Genomic DNA, 17,762 nt, shown 5'->3' on the forward strand with positions numbered 1-17,762 from the left:
GCATTTTTTTTATTCTCCCTTTTGTTTATTAAGAATATGAAAAACGTATCTGGTAGTCAAGAAATATTATTTTCTAATTTCAGATGCTGTGTCGTTCGCGTGCATGGCAGCTAAAGCGCCCATCGTATCACGCACTGCGTGCCATGAGCTCATCAAAACTAAGTCTGGAGCAGCTTTTGAAGCGACAAAGTCTCAAAAGCTCGCGAGTGCTAGTGCGCGCCGACTTGAATGTACCGCTAATGAAAAATACGAAGCCCGCTACCATCACAGACGACACACGGATCCGGACTGTGCTCCCTACGCTCAAGCTACTTCAAGAAACAGGAGCACGAATTGTGCTGTGCTCGCATCTGGGTCGTCCTGGCGGAGAGGTCAATGATGATCTTCGCCTTACGCCTGTGGCTGCTCGCCTTGGTGAGCTGTTGGGAACCCCTGTCAAGAAGCTGGACAACTGTATTGGGCCTGAGGTCGACGATGAAATCAATGCTTTACAAGACGGTGAGATCGTTCTTCTCGAAAATGTCCGCTTTTACAAACAGGAGACAAAGAACGATTCAAAGTTTGCTAAACAATTGGCCCACGATGCAGATATTTACGTGAATGATGCATTTGGCACAGCCCACCGCGCTCACGCCTCGACAGAAGGTGTCACAAAGTACATCGATACCAATGTGGCTGGTTTTCTCATGGAGAAAGAGCTAAAATACCTAATTGGTGCTGTTGATGCCCCTATTCGGCCGCTTGGTGCCATTATTGGTGGTGCCAAGGTATCTACTAAGATTCCTGTGCTCAAGTCATTGTTGCAGAAATGTGATAAAGTCTTGATCGGCGGTGGTATGATGTTTACGTTTTACAAGGCTCAAGGTCTAAACGTCGGTAAGTCCATTATTGAAGAAGACAAGGTCGAACTTGCCAAGGAGATTCTAGACGAAGCAAGTCAGCGTGGTGTGCAAATTGTGCTTCCTACTGATGTTGTAGTTGCCGACAAGTTTGATGCGAAAGCCCAGTCAAAAATCGTACGCGCTAATGCGATTCCTGCTGATTGGTTGGGTCTAGATATTGGCCCACAGTCATTAACGACGTTTGCTGAAGAGATTAAGAAATGCAAAACTGTCGTTTGGAATGGTCCTATGGGCGTGTTTGAGTTCTCTGAGTTTGCCAAAGGCACATTTGGTGTAGCCGAAGCTCTTGCGGAAAGCACAGACTGTGGCATCACAACTATTGTTGGTGGCGGCGACTCGGTAGCTGCAGTCGAGCAAGCAGGTTTGGGCTCAAAGATGAGTCACATTTCTACGGGTGGTGGTGCCAGCTTAGAACTACTTGAGGGCAAAAATCTTCCAGGTGTCGCCGCTCTAAATGATGCTTAGACTTTGTTTCGAGGCATTGTGTCATGCCTGTAAATGCGATTGCAACGGATGAGTAGAAATTTACAACGCAATTTCAAAATGGCGACTTTGTTTATCAATGTAGCTTTGGTGTTAATCAAAGTGAATCATGTAAATTTCAAATTAAGTAGCTGTAGTAGTACTCTGGGTGAGTTGGGTGTGGTTTCTGAAGCAAAATAATTGAGCACTTATTTCATCACAGAGTGGCAATCGACGATTGACTTTGAACCTGCACCAACGATCCTTGACGCGACATGTAGCCATGACCGCCATGAGGAGTAAACACATCACAATCAGGACAATTATCAGGTGTCGATGGCTCTTCACAAGACTCACGACGTTTTTTAACGTATAGGGCGCTCATGATAGCCACAACAACAAGTGCCGCAGCTGCAAGAAGGCTTACAGCTGGAGAGCCGCTTAGAGCCTTCTGGGGGGCACTTTGCGTTTCTGTATAAACGGTGGGATTACCAGCCGAATCCACCCTTGTTGTAGGGTCTACAGCACTTTCAGTAGTTCCCTGGGCTTTTAATACGTTGCAGCTAATAAGATACTGGTTGGCTTCGTTCTTGTTATCGCGACATAGACGGCAAGAAGTTCGAGCAGAGCAACCAAGGAGCGTTGGCGCAGCAACATTGCAGCGACCTTCTAAAACGAACGAGATACCTTCAAGACCAGATCTCAATACAACCGACGAGCACGTTGTACTAGTGGAGGCAACTGTTGGTGTAGGGGTACTACTCGGAGGTGTAGTTGGCGACAGGTTTGGAGTTGGAGTAGAAGACCCACCAAGAGACGAGCATGTTAAGAATGCCGTGCTCTGGGGAGTAGATCTCGTTTGACAGAATCGACATTGACCACTCCGAAAACAACCCAAGCCACTCGCTGCGCACGTTGGGTAAGTCGCTGCTACGGCAGAAATACCCACTCTTTGATCACCAACCGACACGAGTGACAAACAATCAAGTGCTTCTTCCTTTGAACTAATTGAAGTATTTGTCGTAGACTCTGTTTGACAAGCAGGCGATTGCTCCGGACTTGCTGGCGTTTTTGTCATAGACTCAGTTTGTTGAGCAGTCGACTGCTCCGTACTAGACGTCACAAAATCTGTTTTTCCTGTCGACTCAGTTGATGGAGGCGTCAATACTTCAATCTCAGAGCACAGTTCTAAATGCATGGCTTGACTGTGTTCCGACTCCCGACAGAATCGGCATTGATCTCCGAATGGAAAACATCCCAAACCGCCAGATATGCAGGAAGCGTCTGCCACTGCACTGATCCCAACACTTTGATCGCCAGTCGACACCCTGTCAGCACACGAAGTAGTTGCTTTAACACCTGTATCTGCAGCAAATACAGCGTATGCCACGACAAAGACGGTCTCTAAATATAAATATCGCATCGGGATTCTCCGTTGCAACGAACTTTAATGGCCAGATGAGCGAATAGGAAGCAGTAAGTGAATTGATGAATGAGCTAAACTCAACAAATTCTTAACGTAATATGGCGGGCTCAACAAACATGTAAGGCTGATCGAAACCACTGAGTGTCAACGTTATTTGGTTCGTGCTGCAAACTGTACATCTCTCATTTTAATCGCTGCTTCTTCAATGACCATTCTCGAAACGACCGACATGGTCGCACCTTCATGTTTGCAACGTCCCGACGCGACTGTTTCGTTGTTACCTACCTAATGTCGCCACTTGATCGCATGACCATTAAGCATCGGTGGTTCGAGAAATCCTCGAAAATGTCGAGTCTCTGCGTCCCATCGAGCGCCATATCCCAAAGAATTACGAATTTCCATTGTCGCATGACCGTGAGGCAGACTGTGAATATTTTTCCACGTCGCAGTGGCTAACAGATCACGAACTTTGGCTTCAGCTTGCACATTCTTAGCAGCATCGTTTCCCTTAAGCTCACCCCACCAGCCACTAGAGCTTCTAGTGCAGTGCTTGGTGTATGCTCGCGCACCAACTGTGAGGAGCTCATTATTGTTATGACGCTGAGCAAACGCTGCCAAGCATTGTCGAAGCGTGAGCGGAGCCACATTGCGACTACCGACAGTATGCTGAAAGCCTAATAAAGTTAAAATTCCGCGTGCGCCGCCTAGTACTTTTACAAGTGCGAATGTTGCATCTAGAGTCTTCTCACTGTCATTATTCACGACTGTAGCAACAAAAGTGTGGATTTCGCCTACAGAGACGTTCAGAATTCTTTGTCGACTTGTGTACTCGGCTGTTACACCTTCAATCAGAGATTCAGGTGTTAAAATTGAGTACGACTGAAGAGGATTGGTTTCGGTCAAGTGCCACGTGTAGAGAATCACCGTTAATTGAGTCACGTATGATGCACCTGAGACTCCAATCAAAATGCTTCTAATTGGAATGGAATTGACCTCTTGGTTAGATTCAGCACGAACGCTTTCGTTGTCTTCGTCAAGGAGCATCTGAGCGCGAAATGCTGCAGGGTCTTCAGCATCTATTACTGAAAGTTCACTGTTGAAATACGTACGCAACGTCCGTTCAATGCAAGCATGTTGTGCAAAGGACTGCATTTATAAAAGAGCTTAATTTTGACTTGTTCCAATAAATATAATTATATATTCTGAGTGCATCACAACTTTAAGAATCTACGCGACTGTAAGATCCTCGATGCAATCATCATTGGTAGTGGTCGACGATGGAGCCACTGTTGAAGGCGTCGCGGAAGGTGTCACCGTCGGAGACACTGATGAACTTGACGCTTTTGCCTTGCATGCGGCCAAGTGCGAGCTCTGCGGCGTGCTAAATGCCATGCAAAAGCGACAGGCAACGCTTCCACCAAAGCAGCCGACTCCACCATTAGTAGGACACAGTGGAGCATCTTCTGCAGAGATACCGACGCCTTTGTCACCGGAAGACACTTTGTCCGAGCATGATGCGGTTGACGCGATTTGAATCCTTGTCGAGATCGAAAGTAGCACTAACATGATGATCTGATTCACGCGCATGGTGATATTGCAAGAAGCTGAACAAAGCAATTATGTCTTTAAAAAAGGAAGGCATCTCATCCATGAGACAAGGAGATAATCATAGTTATCGCATCAGACCATGAAGACCAGTATTTTTGTCGCTTTTTTCGGGCAAAAATATAATCCAGTACAAATGTCAAGATGCACAATTAAATAGATGCGACCAGTAAACCACGCGGTGGTCCGCCCCAACGCGTGTACATTTAACGGCCTTTACTGGCATCTTTCTGGTATTTATACATACTTCTATCAAAAAATTGTTATGTACATAATTAGCTCTTCAAACGTAGCTTACTCATTTTTGCAACACTTCTATTTTGCTCACAATCTACAATGTGTAATGCGTCACCTATGTATGAATCAAAACGACGATTATAAATTCAATCATATATCCATTAATGGATTTTATAAATATCTTTGTCTCTATTTGGTAAATGTAGTTGGAAAACTCTCAATTATGGCAACAAAATTTAAGAGGCATCTCATGACATGAACGCATGCTCAGAATGAAAAAGGTTTCTAAACTGAAGGCTTCAGAATTGACTTAGCGTACAGTAAATACTCTTAAAAAATAGTCTCGGATATATTGATGACATGCTTGATTTTGAGAAGTAATTTTCGGAATGGGGAATGAAAATTGCAAAATCAGTGAGCACTTAGACCTGCATTTGAAGCTAGTATTATTAGCTGATTATGCTTTCAAATACATTGATCCACATAACATCTGCCAACATCATTGCTAAATTGTAGTGATCGATTAAGGTCATGTAGAAGAGAGATTACGTATGCTGATTGCTGATCTTCTTCAAAAATGTGCGTGTGCAACACCATGTGGTACAAGACGAGAAGTACTACTAATGGTGACTGACTTCAGTAGCTTTACATTAAGTTGTCCTCGTCCTGTCTCGACTTTATCGTCACATTCATTCTGTGATAGTGTTTCTACACGAGTTTTGTTGCTCAGGTATACATCATACTTCTATTCAATTGCTCCGCATGCATCCGACAACAATAGTACAAATTAACTTGAGGATCAAGACGAACTTTCTTTTAGCGGATCTAAGCATGAATCAGTCAAAACTTTTGTTGTCGTTGCTGCCTCACAAAACACGTTAAAATATGTTCAAATGAATCAAAATTGGGATGCTCTAAAGCAGAGTGGACCACGTCTACTTCTATCATTGAATTGTAAACGCATTACGTGCCTACTTCAAGAAAAAAGTTGATCCAGCAAAAGAAGATCAACTGACGTGGGAAATGCCGATTTGTCGACAGCTGATGGGAGAGCCTCTGAATTACCGCCGAATTGTAGAACATCGTTGTCCCAGCTGGCACAAGCTATCTTGAAGGATGAGATTCTGGCGTCTATATTTGTACGATTGGACAATCGTTTATCTCTCCCATCCAGTGCGCAAAATTTGACCTATAGAAACACCTAATAGAAACCAATCGCGCGCTTCGTCTCCATCTTGGGGCCTGAACAAGTCTAAGTGGACTCTTATGCACGCAAAGAAGTCATTATCTCACGTCCGATTGTTGTTTCTGTCGATGTTGTTCCTCGATTACCATAACCATTTAAAATTTTCAAGTGTAGCTTAGATATCAGTTGATTTACAATGGATTACTTCACTACTCAGTTCGACCGTTCGCTTGCAAGTCACATCGGGCTTTTAAGACTTGAACAACTTCGTCTTGACAAACCTTATACAAATATGTGTAACACCTTACTTGTATGTTACCTGTAAAATGAATAGTAACTCAAGTATCGTGTCTGCTTGAAGTTTCAACCATCCCCCACCTAGAATATAACGGAAATCTCTATATAATACTTCCTTTGTCAATTCCTTGCATGGCCTTTTAGCGAAACTATTTTTTTCACCGCATATGCCTGAAAACGACAAGAAGAGACTTCTCGTAGCACAGCAAGATCTAAAATAAGTTTTTCGTCTACCTTTCGCTCTTTTCACGTCGCTTTCGATTTCAGACACTTTCACAGCTGGCCTCTTCTAAAGCACTGCACCATATTTTATCGTTCGGGAGATCTATGATAACGTTGCTAGAAGGAAACGGGTTCATTTTCGTGAAGTCTTGAGAACTTCCGTTTTTATCGCGTGTAACAGGTACGCCATTCTCGTCGTTGATTACAGCATCCAAGCCATCCACTTGGATGAAAGCGCCATAGATCATACAGTGATATTCTTGCTTTTTCTAACAAGCAATCGTCGATTTGTTGTCAGCTATCATCTCCGATGTTCGTGGATCTTATTAGTAGCATCATTCAAGTAGTTGATATCAAATAAGTAGTGGTACGTCTGTTCAAACTGTCAGCCTTCTTCGATAAAAGAGATGGTTCCTTGCGCTATGTGTCTATTAGAAACAATTAAACCTACTCTCTTTGAGCTAATGCTACGAAAAAACTGCCGGGCGTATATGAATCAAGGATTCCTACTTACCCTCAGCGTGACGACGTAACGTCTATCAACGTCGAAAAGGCCAGTAAGGCACTTAAGGCAGCCAGCTCGACATCTTGAGTACGTGAGCGTGGTGAGACGACCTCTTGTTTTGGAAGAGACGCAGTCAAATCGCGATTGGTAGCCATAAGCTCTTTTGTCTTTTTTGAAGACTATGAATAACCTCAACAATTCCTTTACTGCCGGTGCCGATGCTTACGTCAAAGGCAAATACGCAATCACGTCTACGGGTGTTGTGCGAAAGGGAACAGGTCGTGCCTTTAGCGTTGTACCCGAGGAACTTGAATGGGGCGGTCAAGTTATCGGCCGTGGAGCTAGCGGATGTGTTTTGATCTCACGTCACCGACCGACAAACACGCCGTTAGCGCTGAAGATAATCAACATGTACGACAAGACAAAACGCGAGCAACTTATTCGTGAAATCAATGCGCTCTTCGACGCTAAATGTCCATGTCTTGTGACCTTTTATGGCGCATTTCTTCGTGACGGAGCCGTGGTGCTTGCTCTAGAATACATGGACGGCGGCTCTTTAGAAAATGTCATTCATCAACTCGGTACCATTCCGGAGCACATTTTGGCCAATGTGGCATTCCAGATTCTCCATGCGCTATCATATCTGAAAACTAACAAGCGAGTTCACCGCGACATCAAGCCACCAAATATTTTATTAAACAGCCACGGCCAAGTCAAACTCTCAGATTTTGGGATCGCTTCAGAACTTGGCAACTCGATTGGTAAGTCTTGGTTTTGAAGCAAAGAATAGCTGTAATAATTGACGATTTTCTACACATGACCATAATGCAGCCATGTGTGGCACTTTTGTTGGCACTTTTCGCTATATGTCCCCCGAACGAATTCAACACGCGCAGTATAGCTACAGTTCCGACATTTGGAGTCTTGGCCTTGTGCTGATGGAGGCAGCCACCGGTGTTTACCCATATCCCAAGCACAAAACTTGCATTGACATGCTTCAAAGCGTTTTAGAAGCTCCACCGCCAGCTCTTTCTCCACAATACTTTTCTCACGACTTCTGCGACTTTCTGCAGCAGTGTCTCCAAAAGAATCCACTTGACCGAGCGTCAGCTGATACACTGCTTGAATCGTCCTGGTTACAACGATGTGGAGCCATCAGTAAGTTTCAGATTGTCTGTTTCCGAAGTCTAATGAATTCTCTGATATTAATGGTGGTGTCATTTCCATGTTAAAGATCTTGATAGCGCTGTTACGAATGTGAGGCATTGGATCGATTCGTTGCAGTAGCATCACGACATTCTAGTAAAATATCCAGAAACTTAACAGCCGTTCGTCAGTAAAACATCCAGGCACGCAATGTCTGATGAAAAGAATTTTAGTATTGTTACATAATAGGATAAATAATCTCTTGTGGCGGGGCTAGATCTCCGCTCACGTTCACAAGTACTCACAAACACCTATTGTTCATTCACGTATCTAATTCTCGGCTTCTTCGACCAATCAGTTGCCCATTATGTAACACATGGCAGCTTGTAAACATGCGAGATAGTAGGCAGCTTCGGAGCCATCCTGAGATTCGTCAATAGCATACTGCTCCATCAAATACACCTGTGAGTGCAAATGTGGCAGCTCGCTTCGGCTAAGCACATAGACTAGCAATGGAAGCAACACGTCGGCCGAGATGCAGCTGCTGTCTAGACCCAATCCGTTTTTCGATTCACGGTACAGCGTGCAAACAGCTCGCATCATAGACGATAAAACACTTGAAGGCACAAGATGTGGGATCTTGTTGAAGGCAGCAATAGACTCACTGAAAATCTCTTGATGCTTGACTTCTTCTGGAATTTTTACTGGTACACCAATCTCATCCAGACTCAACTCGCGCATCTTAGCTGCTTGTTCTCGCCAAGAGGCATTGAGCTCGTCTAAGTCAGCTTCAGTGTCACGATAGCACGCACAAGCGAGGCGACAGAATACCATATGCTCCACAAACATACGCAGGGCCGGCAGTTGAGTCTGCTCAAGCTTGGCCTCAGCCGCAACAGCGTTTACAATCTCTTCAACGAGTGAGTTCATGACATCGCGAGCTTCTCTCTCATCAAAAACTGTCTTTGGTCCAGGTTGACTACAAGATCGTGTAAATGAGCGCATGGTGTCCAAGCAAAGCTTGTCCAGTGCTCTCTTGAGATCTGGCTTGAGAAGTTTCTGCCGACTCAGCAGCTTCTCAAATCGTACGAGTGCGGGTGTTGGTTCATCTTTATAGGAGGTCACACTGACTACCTGGTCGAGTAATTGCTGAAGTGTCAATCCGTTCGGCTCAAGATTCTTCTGACGATGAAGCTTCATCAGCTTTGCCAAGTAATTAGCTTGTAATTGCAGCACTTGTCTCAACCAATCTTCCGCAAGTGCACGATCTGACTGCTCAATACCGTCGAGAAGTGTCTGACTTGCGGCGAAACTAGATCGGTGACGCTGGGTTCCAGAAGCAAGGTCATCGGCCTCGTCAAGCTCAAGCAGCGTGCGCATATCACCAAGCACAGCAAGAGAACGGTTACTCGTGGCTACCTCAGCTACAAGTTGCATCTGCAACAGCGCAACTTGATCACGGCGACTAGAGCTGATCCAGCCTTTGACGCTACGAAGGAGTTCACGCCGCTTGGACAATCGTGCCTTGCGCTTAAGCACATGTTGCGACTCTTCTTGAATGCGACGTGTAAGTTGGTCAAGTGCTGAAGATGCGGCCGTATTCTCAGAAAGAGCTGCATCAAAGCTTCGCCAGCGACGCTGACCGATATCTGAAGTAGGAATTGCATGGTCGATGCCACCGAATGAGAACGTGCTGGGAATTGATGTTCGGCGACGCATTGCTGCGGCCTCAGTCTCGATCGGAGACGCCGCGGCAATCGGTGAAGTAGCGGTTGCCACGCCTTTGGCATCAACAACACGCTCAGCTGCAAGATTTGCAGCCAATACGCTAAGATCCTCGAGGCCCATAATTGATCGAGTATTGACTTGAACAAGAAGATGAAAATGCAACTATGAAACAAAAGTTGGCAACGTTGAGGCTCACGGCAGAAAAGCCAAAATGCTCAATTTTACATGCGTGCGAGAGTCGTGGCGGGCAGCAGCGGTACCACATTTGTCATATGGAATCGGTTATAAAAGGAAATTAGATTTTGAAGGCGTAAGTAACGGAGTAACTCTTACATAGAAGAAATGAAAGAGAGAGTTTTCCAGCGAAATTGGGAAAAGAATAGTGAGACCAAGCGAGATCAGACCTAGATCGTGCCTATGATCAATTACAGCTTTGATGATTTGAAGTCACGTGCGAGAGGTTGGAATAGTTCGACGGCATAGCTCAACAACATTCTGTCTATGTAGCTGTGCTATACATGGTCTCCACATGGAACTAACATCACATGGTGAGAACTTATACTTTCTTCAGACTTCGAAGTACCCAACATAAGCCAAACGTCGGTATCAGCTGACAGACCACGTGTGTATCGTACCATCAGACCTGAAGCTGGTTAGGTGCCTATCCTGTCTTCCGACGTCACAAGCTACGATTGCCCTTCGCTTACAAAAAACTAACGATTTTCTTGTACAATTTGTAGCAATTGTGCCTTCGTTGTCGGTAATCGCACCGGAAAGTCGGCGCACAAAATGGTCATTACAGGGTACGCTTGAGCCGCTGATCACAATTTGCTGGCTTTTCTGAGGTGCGTGCTTCTTAACGAGTGGCTACCGAATGAGATATCCAGCAACGCGGCAACACGAAAGGTGATTAATCTCTCAAGTAAAAAATGAATTAGTATCATCTCGTTGACATGATTCTAGTTTGGAGGACCGCCAAAATGGACCCTAGTAGTCTTTGTAATGGCATCGAACGTTTTGAATGAGAGAATCTCACAACGGTCGATACTGTACCGCTGGCGTCATAATTTCATTAATGCGACATGCTGGCCTCTATGACTTCTATTGCCGGCTCTGTGACGACTGTGCGGTTAACTCGGTGTACTTTTCACATCAAAGCGACCACCACCAGTCATTGAACTAAGTGCAGCAAGACGCACTTTGATGACAAGTAATCATCAAGACGACAGTAGTACTAAGATGTTTTCAATAGAAATTGTAGCATTAATTGTCAGAGGAAAAAAAAGTCACTGCTACACTACTCTATGGGAATGGAACTCCTTGCTGTTAATCAATTGACAAGGACGACTCTTGCGCTCACAGGTCGCCTGTCTACTCCTTCTTCTTTCCTTCGAGCTTTTTGAGCGCACGCTTGCGCAGAGACAAATGGGTTATCATTGCAACCTGTCAGGGCAAAAGTCAGTTGCGATTCGTACAGGCATTTGTAATTGTATCATACCTTAGCTAGTAGCCAAGAGGGGACGCTCTCATACAGCCAGATCTGTAATGCATGCGGCCAGTAAGGCGAGATAAGTGTGTCATAACCCAGCTGTACCATTGACGCGCGTGCGTACGTGGTGGGAGAGGGTACCAAGAAGCTCGAATGGCGAATTTTGGCCAATTTAGTCGATACAAACATTGGCACGTGGCATTGAATATGTACGTTTTTAGCGGCGTACTCGGCAGCGAGACACAGCGTCAACTGCTCAATGTACTTTTTAGTGGCACTGTACTCACTGAGCAGCGGCACGACCATGCGGCCTGAGCCAGAACTTAAATTGACAATCACACCTCGCTTGCGTTGCACCATGCCCGGTAGCACCAGTTTTGTCATAATTGTGCCGCTAGTCACGTTCAGCTTGATTAAACTATCCATGCGTTCTTCTGATAGCTGGTCGAAGAATTCAGGGAAATCATACGACACACCAACGTTATTAAATAACACGCCGACATCTCTGATTTCGTCCAGCTTCTTCTGTATAATCTCGCGTACTTTGGGTTCGTCCACGCGGTCAAAGTCTACAGCCAAGGTCTTCACTTGCACCGTCGGATACTTGGCAAGAATTTCATTGCGTACAGTCTCCAACCGGCTCTGCGTGCGGCTCAGCAGCACTAAATTCATTTCTTTCCTTGCCAATTCCATGGCGAGCGCCTTACCAATGCCATCCGTGGCACCCGTAACGACACCCCACTGGCCAAAGCTTTTCAAGCTCTTGGCTGGACGCAAAAAGAATGCGTAGAATGAAACCAATAGCTGCAGCACCAGACGAGACAGCACTAGACAACCCACGGCTGCCAAGGCGCTTACAGATAAAGGCGCCGCTTTAAGCGTTGCCTGCATGTGCGCCAAGAGTTTAAGCATGTGTTGAGCTATCTTTTACGAGATTAATGATAAAATCCAATGCAAGGATATTAGGGGGGCCAGATGATGCGCATAAAGTATCCTAGGATGATGTCATACTTTTGCACATACTTTCCTATGTATAATAAGTAATACAGATGGTATAAAACCAAGATGAGTAAGAAAAATAGAAAATATTTTTACATTTAGTCCTCTCTTTTTCTGAACAATATTGCGACTGTACAAAAGTTCAGGAGGCCTCTACACCATGGGTAAGCGGCGACACATGCGCAACATGCTAACAGTGTCGGACGGTTACTGGGGATTTGTTCATCAGAAACGCTTCTATCGCTGGATTTATGCATCACTTACATTCTTTGCCATCTTTGCTGTGGTCGTGGCTTTCTTTGACGTTGGTGCCGGTACGTCGCATGCTGCCAGATTCGTGGCAAGCAAATATACAAAGGGTGAGCTAGATGAGAACCAGCGACTGCTGCAATGGATTTACATCTTCTATCCAACACCTTTTGCTTTTGCGTGGTTTCTTGTCTACTTCGCCAAATTCCTTTTTTGCTGGAAAATCAAGCGATTGCGAAAGGCACGCAATTACAAGTACAACCTCATGCTGGCTTCATTGATCATCGCAATCTTTTACGCCGTCATACTGAAATCTGTACTTAAAATGAAGCTCTACTCGGGTCCTAAGTTACGTAGTGCATTGGTGATTGGACTTTGCGAGCTTGGACTTGTGGGCATTCAGGTGTTTGATGAGCGGAAAGAACGCAAAGAGCGGCATAAGATGAAAAAGATTTTACGGGAACAGAAAGCAGAGGAGAATTTGGTGCATCAGCGACATGAGCACTTATCTGGTGATGCATCATCCCACCAAGTTTCGCCTTCTACGGATATTGCGAATGCAAGAGACGGAGGAGAAATGGTTATCGTTGAGGGCAGGTAGACCCCTTCGAACACATATTTAGGTCCAGACTGTAAGATATTGAAGGAACAGCTTTTGCTTGAAGAGATCTCAAAGTAGTGATGTTTGATCTGTAAATATATTCGCGAACACGCATTTTTTCAACAACTACTGAGACCTGTCATCTAGAGACAAAATCGGCGTATTGCACGATACCTGCATTACATCGCATAGGCGTCGCTTTATTCCTATGATGTTATCACTTCGTTGTGTCTGTCGTGCAAAAGTCATGTAGCCAGTAATAAATTTCAGTTGGTATGCTGGCGCCATTCCGAATGTTCATTTTTAAACTGACAGCCGTGGTCCACAAAGCTGTTGTTCGACACGAATACAAAAGATTTCTTTAGCGACTTTTCTTTTCTCGAACATACATGAGATCATGTTGTTGTTGTTGCTGCTGATGCGATGACTTGCGTAAATATATCACGTCGCCACGTCGTGAGCTGTACAAAGCTAGTGCGATTTCTTCAACATAAGGCTTTAAACGGCGTGCATACTTCACGAATCTCCAAACAGTATCTTTGTTTTCAATCATATTCGGATTGATACCACAGCAGATTTGTTTCTGTATGTTAAATACTTTTTGCTTTCACCGACTACGTATAAATTAGAGGCTGCAATCAAGACAGTGCCTTCATTCAGAATATTTGGTCTGCCTCTTTCTGTCCAGAATGAGCAGCAAGCTACTCGTTTGATAGCTGACATTGAAGGTTTTTTTTTCCATAAGTGCAGTACGATCGCAAGAAAACATTAAAAACGAGTTGACGCACCGAAATGATATTAATAAAGGACAGTGGCGAATGATGGTCGAGACGATTATAAGGACTGGGTTTTATGCTCCCGCGTCGTAGATAACTAATGACCAACACGGTTTATACCATCAATTAGCGGCCGGTGAACGTATTGAGAAACTTGTAAGGCTATCGGTGCAAATTATGATGCTTTTGATCCGAAGTATTGGAGCAACGATGCTTTGTGTGGGCATGAGAAGTACACACGTCAGAAGTAACATGTAGTGCAAGTATCCCTAAAGACAATATCGTGGTGATCACCATGATTCATGGTAGTAGTGGCAAGATCGCAATTGTAAGGGCAATGACACAACGAGATAACGGTGCCGAGCTCAATGGCTGCTGTCACGGATATCCTTCGATCTTGGTGCTTCATCACAATGGAAACGCGGGATAACTCATGTGCTGATGTATCTTGCATATGATTGCTTCTTTGATTGAGCCACTGCAGCGTCAGCTCTAAAAGACACGTTGCAAACAGCAAGAGAGATCGCGTACGAATCCTTGCGCTAACGTAAATCGACATTGTCGTCATTATGATTCAAAGAAATACCACTAGAAATCTCGACTACGGAAGAGTGCTCAAGATGTACACAGTCGTTATTAACATCCACGGATTGAAGTCATTGTCCATTGGAAATATCATATCATCTCTCTCAATACATAGGGATTGGATTATAAATTATAATGTCGAAGGATTTGAGGACTGAACACAATATCGCGTCTTGTTGCACTGTGGGCTTACCAACGGTGACGCGCTCGAGTGAATTATTAGTCCATGCGTATCTGGTTTGAATCTCATCGGATACTTGATTACTATCAACCTTGTTTGTAAGTGTCAAATTGAGTTTGCTTTCCTGCGCATGCTAAAAGATCGGTGATTGCTTGCACGCATAGCCAGCGCAGTGTTTTCTGTTTTACTTGTTGTTCTAAATTACTTACCGTACAAGCTGCAACTTTCTGCTCCTTACTTTTCTAACTCTTCGTAATAAAGGAGCACGGGTAGGCCAGACTTACTCGGCGCACGCACGTGAGTTGCCGCCTATATTTGTGAGATCTGTCACAATGGATAGTACAGAGGATCGTGATCTCACCATTACGTCACAGAGGTCAAGGACAGGCCGTTCTTCAAAATGACTTTAATGAGTGCTTTTGCATCCCACCTTAAGTATAGAATGCTTCTCCCATTATATTCTACTCTTTGAAAATCGCGATGACATCACCAAAGAATCTCAATGGGAAGAGTAGATCCATTTTCGAGAATTTGAGATTCTTAGACTGTCTAAAGCAGAAGAATCATATCTGATGGTAATTTATAGCTTGTAATAAAAAAAAATACTGGACGACCCGTTTAGTACATTCGACACTGGACATCCGAGCCATATCACAAATAATTTAAGCCCACTCTTTTAGCACGATCCCAACTCATCTACAGATTGTTAATCCAGTTCTAATGTGCAGAGGTAATGCTCATATTGTGCTGCTTTTGATGTTGCATTATTTGAGACCGAAAGTCTGTGAACCGACAACGTGAGTTCTATTAAGATAGGTTTGGTTCTATTTAGCGCGCACTGTTGCATCATGTGTAGGTCAATTCGAGTATACTGCTGTTTCCACTGCATGTTGCTCAATACAACACGTATTACCACTATTTTGTCCTTGCTTTTTATATAAAGCTTGACCATTTATATGACTTTTGGTACTCAGTTTTTTTACATTACGGATGTGCGCATGTTGACAATGATATTGGCTACCCGCTGGACAAGATTCGCACTGTTACCTACCCCATACTAGAATTAAAAATCTTTCTGCGTCAGAATCTATGTGTGTTATCACAAACCGAGCATATAGCGAAAACCCTACGGTTCTATCTGCAGCGGGGCTGCCGTAGCTTTGCGCTGAGGAAGCGTAAAATAGGTCACCGACCTTTCGTTCTATACTTAGAACAAGATCGAGTTTAGCGGATCGCAATCCACTTATTCCAAGACTAATTATTGCCTGAACCCAAAGCTGATTAACTGTTCCATTTAACGTCAAACCGTATTTTTTTTATCTGCGGCAAAGCCGCCTAATTTTAAATGTATAGATTTCCCTAAATATATTTAGTAAAATCTTAATACATGCATGACTACTGGCTACCCAGCCACATACTTATTTGGGTGCAGTCACACCGTGCCCGTCTCGTGTGACGCCCCCCCCTGTTACCAGGGTACGTGTAACCCCGGAAAGCTCTTCGAGCTCGTTTCTTGGTGTCAAGAAATTCCGTTGAACGTTTATCGCACTCGTCTACGTGCTCAACGAGGTGGCTCTCGTGTACCCGCGATACGGACAATACCTGTAGTGCTCGCCCCTGGCGAAAGTGCTACAGATGACGAAACGCTCTTTGAGCGATGGGTGTAACGGCACCGGAGACTTTCCTCACTGCATAACCTGCAGTTGAGCCACAAGGAAATGGACGTGCGTGTGGAACGACACCTCCGATTTGAGATTGCCAAACTCAAGGCACGCCGTCGACTTCCTTCGGGTTGTCGCCCTGCGACGTATGGATTGACCCTTAACGCCCCCGCAAGCCCTGTGTCTGCGACCGCAAGAGCTTAAGGCCACTGCTTGAGCTCAGCTCATGGCCCTTCAGCTTCCCGGGCTATTGCCGGGAAGCGCGGGGCGTCTGGTCAATCTTGCCGAAGTGACGCCTCAAAATTTAGCGAGTTTTTGGAGTCGAAATATCCCCGCCATTTCACCAAAAATTGGATTTGAACCTAGTGACGATGCCGTCTCACTAGACTTTCCACGTGATGGTGGACGTCACCGTTCTCACCGACTTTTGCTGTCCGGTGACTCGTGATGCTCTTCGAGCCCTTCAGGACGAGGTCCTTCGTGATCGAAGCTCCGCTGAGCGTCATGCTGAAGTAGCATATCGCTATGCGAACGCTCTTGGCGATTTGATGCACGTCGTGCGCCGGATGTCTCACCTTGAGGACTTTCGCGCTCTGTCGGAGCGACTCCTAGCCGTGGAGCAGGCGAATGCATCGCTGCATGCGACGTTGGAGCGCTTGGCTCCATTAGAAGTGGAGGTTGTTGAACTCCGTGCTCAGAACCAGTTGCTGGTTCAGCTTCTGGGTGGCCGAGGGCATGTGGAATTCGCTCCGGCGCCAACGCTTCCGCGTCCACTTGCGCCGAATCCGGTACGGCTTGAGCAAGCCCGCGTAAAACACCGGGTGGGTGCGCATCCGTTTCGGAAGGTTCAGCGTATACCCTTGGACCCGCTTGGCCACGACTTTAAACGGTCCGATAAACCGTGGACGAATCTTCGTCCTGAAGATAGCAGAGGCTGCATGTGTAGGCAGGTTCTCAAGACTTCATAAAACCAGGTTCCCGACCTTAAAGCTTTCGACTTTACCTCTTCCTTTTTCATCTCATATTCTTTCTGCAGGTCTTGGCTTTCAGCCATCGCATCGCGAACGTGTCGTAGGAGCCTCAGTCTGGTAGACAAGAAGTCATCAAATACTTTGCGGATGGTGAGGAGGCTGACATCAGCTGGCCTTTCGGCTATTCCTCCCCAACCAAGCCCTGAGCCATGGGATATCGGCGTCAGTGGGACGCGAGGGTGATTCAGCCCGTTCACGTAGAACGGCGTGTAGCCGGTAGACAAATGCACTGCATTGTTTAATACAAACTTTACGAATGGCAACATGATGCTCCAGCGCCTCGGCGTCTCAGCGCAGGCGCTGCGAAGAACGTCTTCGATGACGCGATTCACCCTTCCGGTTAGACCATCGGTCTGCGGATGATCCGGTGTCGACGTACCCAGCTTGGTGCCGAGCACCTTGAAGATAGTCGACCCAAATATTCCCGTGAAACGGGGGTCTCTATCAGAGACAATCGACTCTGGGAGTCCGTGT

The 17,762-nt window shown here is 45.4% G+C and overlaps 10 protein-coding genes across 10 annotated transcripts; 4 read left to right on the forward strand and 6 right to left on the reverse strand.

Moving 5' to 3' along the window:
- Positions 1–83: 83 nt before the first annotated feature.
- On the forward strand, positions 84–1,367 carry PHALS_03872 (phosphoglycerate kinase; the record flags this gene model as incomplete). Its single annotated transcript, XM_024718167.1, has 1 exon — positions 84–1,367. One exon carries the CDS (start codon positions 84–86, stop codon positions 1,365–1,367), a length of 1,284 nt encoding a protein of 427 aa, XP_024583593.1.
- A 214-nt stretch (positions 1,368–1,581) lies between these two features.
- Positions 1,582–2,787, reverse strand: PHALS_03873 (uncharacterized protein; the record flags this gene model as incomplete). The annotated part of the gene is made up of 1 exon (XM_024718169.1): positions 1,582–2,787. The coding sequence occupies one exon, from the start codon at positions 2,785–2,787 to the stop codon at positions 1,582–1,584; it is 1,206 nt and encodes a 401-aa protein (XP_024583594.1).
- Positions 2,788–3,075: 288 nt separating this feature from the next.
- Positions 3,076–3,942, reverse strand: PHALS_03874 (uncharacterized protein; the record flags this gene model as incomplete). The annotated part of the gene is made up of 1 exon (XM_024718170.1): positions 3,076–3,942. The coding sequence occupies one exon, from the start codon at positions 3,940–3,942 to the stop codon at positions 3,076–3,078; it is 867 nt and encodes a 288-aa protein (XP_024583595.1).
- Positions 3,943–4,017: 75 nt separating this feature from the next.
- PHALS_03875 (uncharacterized protein) lies at positions 4,018–4,377 on the reverse strand (the record flags this gene model as incomplete). The annotated part of the gene is made up of 1 exon (XM_024718171.1): positions 4,018–4,377. The coding sequence occupies one exon, from the start codon at positions 4,375–4,377 to the stop codon at positions 4,018–4,020; it is 360 nt and encodes a 119-aa protein (XP_024583596.1).
- Positions 4,378–5,013: 636 nt separating this feature from the next.
- On the reverse strand, positions 5,014–7,022 carry PHALS_14971 (uncharacterized protein). The gene has a single exon (XM_036407149.1). The coding sequence runs from the start codon at positions 6,583–6,585 to the stop codon at positions 6,379–6,381; it is 207 nt and encodes a 68-aa protein (XP_036263403.1). The 5' UTR covers positions 6,586–7,022; the 3' UTR covers positions 5,014–6,378.
- A 1-nt stretch (position 7,023) lies between these two features.
- Positions 7,024–8,129, forward strand: PHALS_03876 (ste ste7 mek1 protein kinase; the record flags this gene model as incomplete). Its single annotated transcript, XM_024718173.1, has 3 exons — positions 7,024–7,603; positions 7,674–8,000; positions 8,077–8,129. The coding sequence occupies 3 exons, from the start codon at positions 7,024–7,026 to the stop codon at positions 8,127–8,129; spliced, it is 960 nt and encodes a 319-aa protein (XP_024583598.1).
- A 213-nt stretch (positions 8,130–8,342) lies between these two features.
- On the reverse strand, positions 8,343–9,836 carry PHALS_03877 (Vacuolar sorting protein 9; the record flags this gene model as incomplete). Its single annotated transcript, XM_024718174.1, has 1 exon — positions 8,343–9,836. One exon carries the CDS (start codon positions 9,834–9,836, stop codon positions 8,343–8,345), a length of 1,494 nt encoding a protein of 497 aa, XP_024583599.1.
- A 1,251-nt stretch (positions 9,837–11,087) lies between these two features.
- PHALS_03878 (short-chain dehydrogenase reductase acting with nad or nadp as acceptor) lies at positions 11,088–12,117 on the reverse strand (the record flags this gene model as incomplete). Its single annotated transcript, XM_024718175.1, has 4 exons — positions 11,088–11,159; positions 11,215–11,256; positions 11,330–11,353; positions 11,419–12,117. 4 exons carry the CDS (start codon positions 12,115–12,117, stop codon positions 11,088–11,090), a joined length of 837 nt encoding a protein of 278 aa, XP_024583600.1.
- Positions 12,118–12,364: 247 nt separating this feature from the next.
- On the forward strand, positions 12,365–13,054 carry PHALS_03879 (uncharacterized protein; the record flags this gene model as incomplete). The annotated part of the gene is made up of 1 exon (XM_024718176.1): positions 12,365–13,054. The coding sequence occupies one exon, from the start codon at positions 12,365–12,367 to the stop codon at positions 13,052–13,054; it is 690 nt and encodes a 229-aa protein (XP_024583601.1).
- Positions 13,055–16,655: 3,601 nt separating this feature from the next.
- On the forward strand, positions 16,656–17,225 carry PHALS_03880 (uncharacterized protein; the record flags this gene model as incomplete). Its single annotated transcript, XM_024718177.1, has 1 exon — positions 16,656–17,225. The coding sequence occupies one exon, from the start codon at positions 16,656–16,658 to the stop codon at positions 17,223–17,225; it is 570 nt and encodes a 189-aa protein (XP_024583602.1).
- Positions 17,226–17,762: the final 537 nt, after the last annotated feature.

This window comes from Plasmopara halstedii (assembly GCF_900000015.1).
Source record: "Plasmopara halstedii genome assembly, contig: Scaffold_2386, whole genome shotgun sequence".
Taxonomy (NCBI): Eukaryota; Oomycota; class Peronosporomycetes; order Peronosporales; family Peronosporaceae; genus Plasmopara; species Plasmopara halstedii.

Excerpts from the sequence above, each read along its gene's own strand:
- PHALS_14971 (XM_036407149.1), bottom strand. The coding sequence starts at position 6,585 with ATGATCTATGGCGCTTTCATCCAAGTGGATGGCTTGGATGCTGTAATC.